The 13,798-nt window shown below is 39.3% G+C and overlaps 1 protein-coding gene across 8 annotated transcripts in view; it reads left to right on the forward strand.

Annotated features, from left to right (window-relative positions):
- Positions 1-13,798, forward strand: part of SNX24 (sorting nexin 24) — a 154,928-nt gene that overhangs the window by 71,662 nt on the left and 69,468 nt on the right. For 7 of the 8 annotated variants that reach the window (XM_027606581.2, XM_027606580.2, XM_027606579.2 and 4 more), the window contains exon 2: positions 8,717-8,800. In XM_027606581.2, the coding sequence (XP_027462382.1) occupies positions 8,717-8,800 (84 nt within the window). Of the gene's footprint in view, positions 1-2,261; positions 2,341-8,716; positions 8,801-13,798 lie in introns of all 8 variants that reach the window. The other variant, XM_027606584.2, reaches the window with a different exon arrangement.

A 13,798-nucleotide genomic window follows, 5' to 3' on the forward strand; every position in this document is an offset into this window, starting at 1 on the left:
CCCCACTCGAATGGACCATGCGTGTGCGCTCTCTCTCTCAAATAAGTAAATTAAAAATCTTAAAAAAAAAAAAGTACGTGTGGGTTATTCATTTTCTGAGTTTGCCCACAGCCAAGGTGGCCTTTTTGTGCCTTTCCATGTGCATAATAACTTGGATGATTATGAAATAATTCTCTAATAAAACTTTGCTGACACTGGTCCACATTTTGTAGGGGAGGCATTTAGGGTGGCAGAGAAAAAGTTTGGGGTCATCTTAATCTTTGTTCCTGCTTTTTTTATCTGTATTTTGCCAGTGTTTTTTTTTTTTCTTCATTATTGTAATTAAAAAAAAAAAAAAACCCAGAGTAGGTAGATACCTTATTTTTCCCTGTGATACGGTAAATACTTTTGATCTTCCCAGCTTAGGAAACTTAGATTTCTTTTGTCTTTGGTATTTACTCTTGTTCTAAGTTTGTTTTCTTATTATTTTTTGTTCTTTCATCAGAGATTTTTCTTATTTGGGGGGGTCACCCTAAAAGATGTCATGAATTTTCTTTGCAAAGAAGCATTTTAAAAAAATAAACACATTTATTCATGCCCAGTTCTTACAGAGATGTTCTCTAGTGGCAATTACTTATAGAACTGTTCTTTTTCCTTAAGCAGTGGTTTATTTGAAACAGTTTACCTTTTTCTTAAAAACATTTTAAAATTCATGAAATTTACATGTTTTCTAAGGCATGAAGAAAGCTATTAGCAGTTTCTCTGCAACCAAATATAATAAAATTAATAATGTCTCTCAGTTGATCAATGTGGCATCTTGGATTAGAGGAAATATGATTTAAGGCTCAGAATAAGAACAAATTAAATTTTTACACTGGTTTTATTGAACTGTATACCTAGTCATTGAATATCATAATAATTTATAATTAGAGGGTTTCTGACGATCTTTCCCTCATAAAAGAACTGTCATGTGGGGCGCCTGGGTGGCTCAGTCGGTTAAGCGACTGCCTTTGGCTCAGGTCATGATCCTGGAGTCCTGGGATTGAGTCCCGCATCGGGCTCTCTGCTCGGCAGGGAGTCTGCTTCTCCCTCTGACCCTCTTCCCTCTCGTGCTCTCTATCTCTCATTCTCTCTCTCTCAAATAAATAAATAAAGTCTTTAAAAAAAAAGAACTGTCATGTGAATTCATACCTGCTAAGAGCCTGGCCCACAACAGGCACACAGTAAATGGGTCTTTTAGAGGTATAACTTTTTGTAAGTGAAATAACAACCTTTTAAATTTTATTTTATCTTTCTTGCTTATTCCTAGTCAAGAAAGAGACTATTTCAAGCCCAGAGTTGATTTCAAGCCCAGAGTTAATATTTGGGGCATGTTGTTCTAAATGAGCAAGTATGAAAACATACATAAGAAGAGTCATATTTGAAGCTGGTAGTTGTCCTTTGTGTATGTCTCATGTTCTCAGCATAACAGTTTTGTGACCCAAACCACTTGGAGCACTGGACTTTAAGCTTGCTTTATTTATCTATCTATCTATCTATTTATTTATTTATTTTGTATGTGCTTTTTAAAAAGATTTTATTTATTTTTTTGACAGAGAGAGAGAGCATGAGCACAAGCTGGGGGAGTGGCAGACAGGGAGAGGGGGAAGCAGACTCCCCGCTGAGCAAGATGGACATGGGACTCGATCCCAAGGACGCTGGGGTCATGACCTGAGCCAAAGGCAGATTCTTAACTGACTGAGCCACCCAGGCGCCCCAAGCTTTACTTGTATATAGAATCTCCACTGTAGTTGGAAGGCATTTAAATTATTTATTAGATATTTTTAGCCTGTTAAAGGAAAAACTTTGTTTTTGCTTTGATTAGAAGTGAATAACTTTGTGAAGTATGAGCTTCTGAAGTCAGGAGGCCATTCAACTTAGAATATGGGTTAAGTCCTTCTTTAGCTTAAGTTTATTTCTTAAAATATATCCGTGGAAAATTGGGTGTAGACCCAAATTTTGAAATATTTTATCATGGACTTCCAGTTTAATTGCAGAGATACTATCACAAAGGAAAAAAATTGGCTCGAACATGTAATCAAAACTGCACTTAGGAATGGAAATCTTGTCCTTAACATATCTGTTTTCCTTTTCAACTTAAATTTAATGACTTAATAATGTTCCCAGGACTATGGCTAGAATTTAGTCACATGAATAATATAATTTGTGATGTGTGTGTGTGTGTGTGGTTTTTTTTTTTTTTTTAAGCAAACCTAAATGGAAGCCTTAATCTGTCTTTTTAGTTACGTGAAGCCTTCCTTGCTTTATACAGAGGGATTTCTGGAAATCTTTGAGGACAAGCCTCATCTCCAAGAATAGACGGTGAGACAGGGAGGTGGGACCTCTGTGTGATTTTATATGAGATAGTCGGAATGGAAATTTACGCCACTCTACACACTGGTTAAAATACATCCAGTTAATTCTCATTTCGCTTATCAGCTTCCAAAGTGACTAATATCAAGTGTTGGTTAGGATGGGCCAGGCATTCCATATCCTGTTAGCTGTTGTGTAACTTTGTAGATTTGAGTGGGGGGTAAATTTGGCAAAGTTTTTGGTAATTTATCGTGTGTGTGTGTAAGTAATTACATTTACAGCAACAATAAAATACATAAACATATACAGTTGGCCATGGAACAGTGTGTATTTGAACTGTGTGGGCCCACTTCTTTTTTTTTTTTTAAAGATTTTATTTATTCATTTGAGAGAGAGAATGAGAGAGAGAGAGAGAGAGCATATGAGGGGGGGAGGGTCAGAGGGAGAAGCAGACTCCCCACTGAGCAGGGAGCCCGATGCGGGACTCGATCCCGGAACTCCAGGATCATGACCTGAGCCAAAGGCAGTCACTTAACCAACTGAGCCACCCAGGCGCCCTGTGTGGGTCCACTTCTATGTGGATTTTTTTCAATAAATGTAGTATAGTACTGTAAATGTATTTGTTCTTTTTGATTTTTTTCCTTTTTTAAAAAGATTTTATTTGACAGAGAGAGCACAAGCAGGGGGAGCAGCAGGCAGAGGGAGAGGGAGAAGCAGGCTCCCTGCTGAGCAGGGAGCCCGATGCGGGACTCGATCCCAGGACTCTGGGATCATGACCTGAGCCAAAGGCAGACACTTAACCGACTGAGCCACCCAGGAGCCCCTCTTTATGATTTTCTTAACATATTCTTCTCTCCAGCTTACTTTATTGTAAGAATACAGTATACAATACATGTAACATATAAATAGTGTTAATCAACTGTTTATGCTATTAGGAAGGCTTCCAGTCAACTGTAGGCTATTGGTAGTTAAGTTTTTGGGGAGTCAAAAGTTATACATGGGTTTTCGATTGCATGGGGGGTTGGTACCCCTAACCCCTGTATTGTTCATGCATCAACTATATAAACATACACATATACATACATATATAAACATATACTTATATATGTATATAAACATACATGAATATGTATGGTACAAAATAGTACAGTGACTTAATATCTACCTTAGTGTCCTGATTAAATAAAGTATGGTAACAATTATACATAGTAGTACTAGGTAGCCATTAAAGAGTTAGGCATTGCAAAATGCGCTGATAAGATGTTCAACATGTACTAAATAAATAAAATAAGGTAAAAAAATTTGTAGAAGAAGTGAGGTATTAGGACTGTATGATGTGGCTACAGTTGTGTAAGAAAGTAACAAATTCTGTATACATGTGTACATACAGAGCTTATATGCATGGAGACAGTTCGTGAAAGGATATTTAAGATCCTTCTTGAGTTGGCACGGACTTATACAAGTCTCTTATATAAGAAACTTATACTTTTAAGTTTACAGTCTTTGGAATTTTTGAAACGTTTTTTGATGAGTACATACTATTTTTTTTTTTTTTAAGCGAAAACCATACAAGCTAACATTTGGAACCACAGTATAAGGAGTTTGAGGGGGCAGTGTGGGCACAGATCCTGACAGGAGGAGGTAATATAAAAAAGTACCCTTCTACTCTACAAAGTTGTATGCTTTTTATAGAGATCGGTGGTCTGGTTCCATTGAAAGGAGCACAGCCTCCAAAGAGTTGAGGGTAAAGACCTCATGACACCACAAGCCCTGTCCTTGCCAAGTGTCTTATGCTCCTGAGAAGCCCATCTAGGGGACAGAACCTCCAGGGAGGAATGAATGGAAGGTGTTGTCCTTACTCCAGAACATTTCCCCCAAGAAATGGGGCTATCTAAAGAACTCTCTCTGTTCATTGGGAGTCAGTCAGTATTGTGCAGGGGTTAGAAGGGCAGGTTCAGGACCAGGTTGCTGGGTTCAAAATGCAGCTCTACTATGGTCAAGTTACTTAATCTTTGCCTCAGTTTCCTGACCTGTAAAATGGAATGCTACCTATTTCATTTGGGGTGGTGAGAACTAAATGAGTGGTTATTATGAATGAGCAAAGAGCTCGGAGCAGTGCCTGCACATAAAAAGTGCTAGAAAAATCCTTGTTGTCACTCTTGTTATTGCTATTTGACTGGGGAGAAGTACTGAAATGCTTTAAAAATAATGATTAAAACTTTGGCCTTAACTCGTACATTTTATTTTATACATGCTACTTTACATAGAAGATATTACTATGACAGTAAAACATAAGTGGAATATATATGCATTTAATCACTCTTATATGCTTGGTTATTTATGGAAATATTGAAGAAATATGGTATCCAACTTACCTTTCTTTCTTTTCTACTTGATGTCTCTTTTTTTCCCATGGCTGCTTTTCAGATTTTCTCTTTCTTACTGGTTTTAAAGAATTTAGTTATGATTTGCCTTGGATTTTTTTTTCCCCCCATGTTTCTTGTATTTGGATCCATTGGTCTTTTTAGATCTGTGGGGTTATGGTTTCCATCAAATTTGGAAACATTTTGGTCATGATTTCTTTAACTATATTTGTCTTTTCTGCCAGCCCCAGTCTCCTATCTCTGCTCTCCGGTGGGGACTCCAATGATACATATATTCTTCTCTTTCAAGTTGTCCCATAGTTTACTGATGCTCTGTTTAGCTATTTTTTAGCTTTTGTTCCCTTTCTTTCATTTGGGACAGTTTCTGTTGCTGGGTCTTTAAGCTCACCTACCTTTTATCCTGCAGTATCTAGTCTATTATAAATCCCATCCAGTTTATTTTTGTTTTAATCATAGATGTTGTTGATTTCATCAGTGGGACCCAGACTTGCTGTGTGTCTTTTTAGTATCTCCCATGGTCATCGTCACCCTTTCCTCTGGATTTTTGAATATAAGAACCTGCCTTATAATAGTGATTTTAATGCTTTCATCTACTAATTTTATCATCTGTGTCATTTCTGGATCAGTTTCTATTGATTGGTTTTTCTTCTTATTATGAGTTGTATTTTCCTGCGTCTTTTTGATGGGATGCCAGATCCTGTGAATTTTGTCTTGTTAGGTCCTAGATATTTTTAGATTCCTAAAAATATTCTTAAGCTTTGTCCTGGCATATGGTTAAGTTACTTGGAAACAGTTTATACTCTTTAGGTCTTGTTTTAAGATTTTTTACACTGGACTAAAAGAGCCTTTAGTCTACTGTTAAGTTTGCCCCACTACTGAGGCAAGACATTTCTGAGAACTCTAACTAATGTTTCAGGAATTATGAGGTTTTCTACCCTGGCATTTGGTAACAGGCTCTATGCCCAGTTATCTGTGAGCTCTGAGCACTCTTCTCTCTAATGTCTTCCTGTCCTTGGGTAAGTTTACCCAACCCCACGTGTTGACAAGGGTTCGGCTGAACGCTGGCGGGAGACCTCTGGTAGGTCACAGGAGTCCTCTCTGTGTGCAGCTCACTCTTGCCCAATACCCTGTCCTTGGAACTGACTTCCCCTCACTTCCCCTCAGGGCTCCGACTGGGTGACCATAGGGCTCACTCTTCTTCATTTCCTCATGTCTGATGTCTTGAGAGCCACCATTCCCACAGATTTCGAGTTGTTTCTGGTGGGAGGGTAAATCTGCTCCCTGTTACACCATCTTGACCAGACATGGAAATCACCCTGCTCTAGGCTCTAATTTAAAAAAAAAAATTTTTTTTTTTAAACAGAAATGAAAAAGAAAGCCTTTGTCCACCCACTCCCAATCTGAAATTCCAGAGAAAGCCACATTCAACTTTTCCCTGGTATTTGTGTACAGATGTTGTACCTCTCGCCGCCGCGCTGCCTGGGGAGACCTTTTCTGACGCTGTGCTGTCTGAAACCACACCCTCATTCAGCTCTATGTCATTACCCTGCTGCCTTGTTCTCTACAGGACTTTTTTATTTCCTGACTTCATTGTATTCATTCATGTGTTTATAGTTGGCCTCCCTCACCAGATAGGATATATGCACCTCGAAGCCTGAGCTCTTGCCTCTTTTGTTCACTGCTGAATCCCCAGAGCCTAGAGCAAGTCCTGAGTACGTTGTAGTCGCTCAGTAAATATCTGCTAGATAAATAAATGAATGAATGCCAGATACTGTGCTGCATGCTTTCCCAGCATCTTCTTGTGCTGTCCCTATCTTAGAGGTAGGTAATAGCTGCTCAGAGTTTGCCAGAAGAACAAAGCAGGAAAAAGATTTTCCAGGGAGCGGGACAACATGTATCAGAAACTCTTAAAAAAAAAAAAAAAAACTGCTGTGGAATTCAGGAAAAGAAGATTTATTGAATTGGTTCCATTTCTTGCTTCACACTGTCCTGGAAATTCTGATTAACCAACTTCCTTTCCAAGATATTTTCCCAGAATTTAAGTCTGAACAATGTAAGGTTTATTGTACATTTTTGAAATGGCAACAGGATAAAAATATTAGCATGAAAATGCACCACGCAGGGTGCGTGCGTGTATGTGTACAAACCGCCCCCCTCCCCGCCACCTCCATGAATTGAGTGCCTGAAAAGTAACTGTGGAGCTTGGTAATGGAGCCATCTGGTCGATAGAAGGGATGACATTCCACGAGGCAGCCGCTGTGTAATGTGTCTCATCCCTGGCCTTCAAGAGGGTGACCCGGTAGGTTGAGCCTCTCCGAGTCTTCAGCTTTCTCCTTCTGTGGATTCTGCAGCAAATGTGCCAATTAAAGTGGTGGGTTTTAGGATGTCGCCTCATGTAACGAGACTCGGAGCATAACTTCATTTCTTTCCTGCCTTTCAGCAGATGGAAAGTACTTCTGCTCCCACATTGTCCTGATTTAACTCCAGGGCCTGACACTAAAAAGGGACTCTGTGTCCTATTAACCAAGCCCGTGTGTTGAAGCTGAGCTTCTTTTGTTAGTGTTTCTCAGGGTGTTTTCCTCCTCCCATTCCTGGCAGTGTCTTTGAAGGAGAAGAATTTTCTTTTGTGAATTAGTAAACAGAATATTTTTCTAAAAAATAGTATACATACCTCTGAGACTTTGAAACGTATGGATCTGTTTTTAGAAGAGACTATTTTCACTAATTGACCAAAGAAAAATATTTTTAGGGAGGTTTCTTGAAAAACTAAATGTTAGTATAAGATATTGATTAAACTGGTAAATATTTACCGTTTGCTTTAATAAAAGCAGGTTTCTTAAGCTGAATCATACAACACAAGATTTTGTTTCTGATTCAAAGAAGTACAAATCTACAAATACATTTTGTGTTTGATGATACAGTTGTCAAAAAGGTCATACTTACATATGAGGTAGAAATGTAGAGCCGTAGGGGGTCTGTTTTCATAATGACAGTGTGTGCCCATGTGTTTTCATGTGCTAACTTTAGTTTTCTTTAAAGTTAGCATGCTTTTAATACTTTCTCGTGTCCTGTGACCTCAACTCTAGTTTTTTCCAAAAGGGCAACTGAAACAAGAAATTAGGCTTACTAACTCATTGAACAGTATTCCATCATCTTGGCATTGTCCACATCTTGCTCAGCGAAACAGGAGTCAAAGACATACTCTTGAAAATAACAGATCGCCTTCTCTTCCCTTCTTGCTAAGCATCCTGCCCCCACCCCATCTTAACATTGTATTTTCATGAGCATTTCATGATATTTCTCATCCCTTGTTCCCAGTCTTGACCCACTGACCTAAGAACCAAGAAAATGTCATGTTAGTGCTTGTTAATTAGTGCACCCAGAGAGCCTTTTCTTCTGGCCTTTCAACCTTCTGGAGGTGGGAGTGCAAGCTGTCACTGGCATCATGCAGGGAAAATGAGCCTTTACTACATTTTCCTTGTTTTGCAAACAGCAGAATAGGCCCAGCTGAGACTAGAGATGAATATGCAGGTTAGGAAGAAATTAACCTAAAATGCACTGCTGTTTGCCTGATTGTCGTATAGATGACACAGCATGGCCATCATCATAATACCCAGAACAGAATGCTGGGGCCTGCCATTTCTCCCAGGCTCTTGCTGTTGTCGAACACTTTATTTCAATACCATCATGCTCATATGGCGAAACAATTTTAAAGGAGGAATGTGCTCTGATTAGAAAGTTAAGGAGCCTGTGAATGCGTTTAAGTTTCTGTTGTTTTTAGACACGTTAAGGGGATACTTCAGTTTGTACTAACTAAAGCATTTGGCTTGAGTGCTCATTAATCAGTGCTGTTGGACCAGGGTCTCCTGAGCCTTCTGGGTTTTAGGGGATCAGCTACTGTAATTAAAGGGATGAAATATATCATGGTCACAAACTTACCACATCAGACATTTGAGGGTTTTGAACTGGTGGAATTAATCTTTTTAATTTTTTTTCCTTAGGTATTTAAGATAGAAGTGCTAATGAATGGAAGAAAACATTTTGTTGAAAAAAGGTACAGCGAATTTCATGCCTTGCACAAAAAGGTAACTTTTTTTTTCCTTTTTCCTTATATGGTAGATGCTATAAGGTTAAGACTGCTTTCTCTGTTTTCTGAGAGCATGAATAGTTCTTGGCACAGTAGGATTTCTTTGATCATGAATTAAGTTTTCTTTTAAATTATTCAGTCTCCCGAAGGTGTGCTTTCTGAGGAGGTGGGTTTTCTGTTAAGATCTTTTACATAAATAGATAGGAGGTTGCAAGCTTTTTTGCAGGTGAGAGGCTCACAGAGAATCAGACTCAGACCTCACTCTCTCCATAAAATAGACTTAATGTGCTTTACCAAAAGGAGAGAAAGTAGCAGATGATGATTTTACGGGGAGAAATTTATTAAAAGCAACTTACACTTACATGTTCCTGGAAAAGGTAACATACAGCACATGTATTCATGGACTCTTTGGTGAATGGGTATAAGGAAAACATGTATAATTCTTTTAATTCTTTTGAATTGTAAAGGCCACTTGACAAGATGGGTGTTTGAGTTCTTGGATTCATTTCATTACAAGTCTTAGAGAAAAGACACAAGAATATAGAAGGAATAGCTGAGTTTGGGGAGAAATAGTAAAGAATAGAAGAGTGAATGTTTTTTTTTTATTTTCTACCAAAATTTAATGTTTTACAGGTTAGGAATTGTTATTGGGGTGCTGACATTACCTTAATAACTAGACGTAGCTTGTGAATATATATACAAGTTTATGCGTATATACACACATACATGAATGTACATAAGCGCACACATAACTGTATGCCCTAATTCATTTTCTTCACTTCTGTCACTTTATTAGGTAAGAAGTTAGGTGGGAAGATACTAAGTAAATATATGAAGAAATATGGTCTGTTCTTTTAATTTCATTAAAGACCTCTTAAATTTTCTGGGAACTGTTAGTACATAAATGACAAGACAATGTGCTTATTCTGTATTAAAAGTTCTTTAGTGTTTCTTTAAAAATTAAACGTCCCCACTTTTTTTTTTTTAGTCAGGAGAATGAAATATTGAGTATAAACTTTAACAGGATATTATGGAGAAATTAGTGAAACTCTTTCCCTCTCTATACTCTTCTCTGACGATGGCAAGGAATAATATACATGTCATTCTGCAGTTAAAATTTTGTTAAGTCCAGATTTGCTTCCAAAAGAAACAGTGCAGGTGGATATGGATTTAGACCAGATGTTGCTGTTAGCCTTTACAAAAGCTCCTACCCGGGGGTCTTAAAAAGAACAAACCTGGAGTCTGGGTCTTGATACCTTCTCGAGGGATTCTGTTTTTGCTTTCTTGTGTTTCAAGGAAACAGATTCTAGGGAGATTTCCGCGGGGTACTTCATGAAATAAATTCCTACACTAAGATTAAAACCAGAACTCCAACCCCTGCTCAGCCTTTCATGAGCTGAGGATGGACTAGGGGGCCTGTCACATGCAGGCTGCCTTCCTCACCTCCCAGCTCACCATGACCTCGACACAACCTCGCTGTCCCCACCAGATACCGGGGGACCGGCTCCACACCAGGCACAGCAGGTGACTGCCAATTAGGCCCGCCCTGGACCAGAGGTTCCCATGCCTCTCACCCCTGCAGGGGCATTTCTCCTGCTCTCTAATGTGACTTTATTTTCTCCCCAGTGATGATAGGCAGTTCTCAGATACTCAGAGTCAGAAGAAAGTCCTAGGTTTTCTTGAACTCTTCCCTCAAATTCTGCAGTTCCTGTTAATAATTTTAGCTATTCTGGGGCACCTGGGTGGCTCAGTCGTTGAGCATCTGCCTTCGGCTCAGGTCATGATCCCAGGGTCCTAGGATCAAGCCCTGCATCTGGCTCCCTGCTCCGTGGAAAGCCTGCTTCTCCCTCTCCCACTCCCCCTGCTTGTGTTTCCTCTCTCGCTATGTCTCTCTCTGTCAAATAAATAAATAAAATATTAAAAAAATAATTTTAGCTATTCTTATAATCATATAATCAGGCCCACTAGAGTTGAGGGTAGAAATTGTCAAATTTCTCAGTTTTGCGTGTTTAAAACATCCCGCCAGGGACATGGAGAATAAAAATGGCTTCGTGAGGCAGAGTTGTAGTTATGTATTGACTGACTTCTATATTGTAGCCCAGAAAGCAGCTCCCAAACGTCTCCTTGCCTTGCCCCAGTGCAATTGTATGTGATTTGGCTAAACGATGACTATAGAAGATAGTTAAGTATAAATCATGGTAGGGTGTGAAAAAAGCAGAAGTCTGTCATATGGACTGTAAAATTGTGTTAAGGATGGAAATCAGCAAAAAATTTACTCAGAGTGAACGAGTTTTATTGATTGCTCCTGCAGTGTTGTAGAACTTGACCGTTTTAAGACCATTTGGATACCCCCGTTTCCATATTTGAATTTTGTGATGTGTTTTGAGTGTTATGTTTTTATGTAAAATATTTTCCTTTTACATTCAGTCAAATCTCTTACTTAATCTTCTTGAAATACTCACCTGTTTCGGCCGTGTGTGCAATTTGCCATGTTGTCAGTGTCCTGGTTTTTCTGACATTTTACATTGTATTTCTTACTTGTGAAGCGTGTTTGGCCAGTGTCCCCATGTTAATTCTAAGGTGATACACATGAGTTCTTAACCAAGCACTTTGCATCTTTCGAACAATAGGTGCATAGCTCTTCTCCATAGTCTGCAGACAGACAAATACGCCTCCTGGCTTATTGTCAGGCTAATTTTGAGGCAGAAACTAAGACTGTTACCCATTTTACAGTTCTTCTGGTTGTCTAAGGAAAGTTCTTAACGATTATTACTTCTCCCCAATTTTTATAATTGTTGATACTAAAATTCAAAGATAATATCCCAATTGTTTACACATTTCTTAGAATTTCTATTTTTTGTTTATTTTGTTTTTTTTTTAAGATTTTTATTTTTTATTTATTTGACAGAGAGAGAGAGATAGCAAGAGCAGGAACACAAGCAGGGGGAGTGGGAGAGGGAGAAGCAGGCTCCCCGCTGAGCAGGGAGCCCGGTGCAGGGCTCCATCCCAGGACCCCGGGATCATGACCTGAGCTGAAGGCAGACGCTTAACGACTGAGCCACCCAGGCGCCCCAAATTTCTTTCTATTTTTTGGGAACAGTCAAGAGGTGTTTTGTTTTTTTCCCTTCCATTAAATTCCTATTTTCCTCCTTTTCTTGAAATTTTTTTAAGATTTTATTTTTAAGCAATCTCTACACCCAACCCAGGGCTCGAAATTGCAACCCTCAGATTAAGAGTCGATTACTCCACCAACTGAGCCAGCCAGATGCCCCTCTTTTCTTGAATTTTTTTAGTAAAGCGAATGCTTCTATGCTAACCATGTTCCTGCATGGTAGTAATTCTGGTGTAGAAGTTCTGTGTGTAGGCTTTAGAAGCAGAATATTCCCGAGCCTGCCTTTACCTCTGCGTGGCTCTTAAGTCCTGGGAGCAAGTCACATGATCTTTCTGTGTCTCAGGTTCCCCATTTGTAGGATAGGAATAACGACAGTACTAACTTCATAGGATTATTTTATGAACTAAATGAAATTGTGTGCATCACATGGTAAATTTACAATTATTTTTTGAAGATATTTATTTGAGAGAAAGCGAGAGTGAGAGAGCACAAGCCGGGGGAGCGGCAGAGGGCGAGGGAAAAGCAGGGTCCCCGTTGAGCAGGGAGCCTGATGCGGGTCTCCATTCCAGGACCTGTAGATCATGACCTGAGCCGAAGGCAGACACTTACCAGACTGAGCCACCCAGGCTCCGTGGTAAATTTCCAATTATTGATCTAATCTTTTAGATCTGTTCTTTTAGATCTAATTAGATCTAATCTTTTCTGTACTCAAGATGGTTTCCTTATACTAAATTATAAAAAGAAGCATTCTCTATCAAAGCGTTTGGATGTTTTTACAGCCCCTGATGTATGTTGCCAAATTATGTTATGGTTATAATGGGTATAAAATGCAACCAGCACATTTGAAAGTATCACAAAATCTTAACAGGTTTGAATGTTACCCCCCCAGTTATAGTTGTTTACTTAGTAAACAACGTATGTGGCCTTGCTGCTGTTTTCATTGGTAGGTCTTCAGTCTGTTTAGGAGTTGTATTCCCCCTTTTGGAATTGTGTTTCTGCTGCGGTCTCATTTGTTTTTGCCCATTGGTTTGCTTGGCCTGTTAATAAAATATTAGCCAGTTGCTGAAAGTATTTTTCACACAGGACCTTTTGGCTATGCTACTTATTTTAATTTACAAAAGCTTTAAATTGGTACGTTATCTGTTAGGTCAGTTTTTCCCTCTTTCAGATTTTGGGTCACATCCGTCATTTCTCCCAGAGCTATGAGGAGTATTTGATTCCATTTTCTTTTAGCTTTTCCTGATGTGTGCGTTCCATAGTGTGCACTTTGGACCCCCAGAGTCAGCACAGTGTTGACTGAAATGCAGATTCTGGGTGCTACCCAGCCACGCTGAAGCAGAATCTCTGTGATGGAGCCCAGCCATCTGCCTGTTCAACTAGCATCCCACATGGTGAGGCATTCCAGTGCCTCTTGAAGTTTGACAGGTCCTATTGTGTGGTTCTCTTTTTAGATGCATCTCTTTGACAGCCCTTCCCACCCGCCCTCTCCCCGTCACAGGCACTGAAGCCACAAGGTTTGAAACCTTGAGGTGTCTCTCCTGCGTTTCTCTTACCTTCCGTATTTGCAGGGTCATCAAGTCCCATTGGCTGATTCCTCAAAATTTTGTACTACGCACCATTTAACTTACCCCTTTCTCCTCTGCCCTCCCCAGCCAGAGTCTTACTATTTTATAAGTATTGCTTTAACTGTTTCTGATCCTTGTCTTCTGATTCATACTTTGCTATGTATCAGTTTCCCTAAAGCACCACTTCCTTCTTCATTCTTTTGCCGAAATACATTGAAATGGGTCCGTATTGTCAACCATATCATGGACCTTGACCCTCAAGGCCACTAATCTTAAACTCTCTATTAGTTTCCTTTTACTGGTAGGATTTGTCACCACA

The sequence above is a fragment of the Zalophus californianus genome, chromosome 5 (genome assembly GCF_009762305.2).
Source record: "Zalophus californianus isolate mZalCal1 chromosome 5, mZalCal1.pri.v2, whole genome shotgun sequence".
NCBI lineage: Eukaryota > Metazoa > Chordata > Mammalia > Carnivora > Otariidae > Zalophus > Zalophus californianus.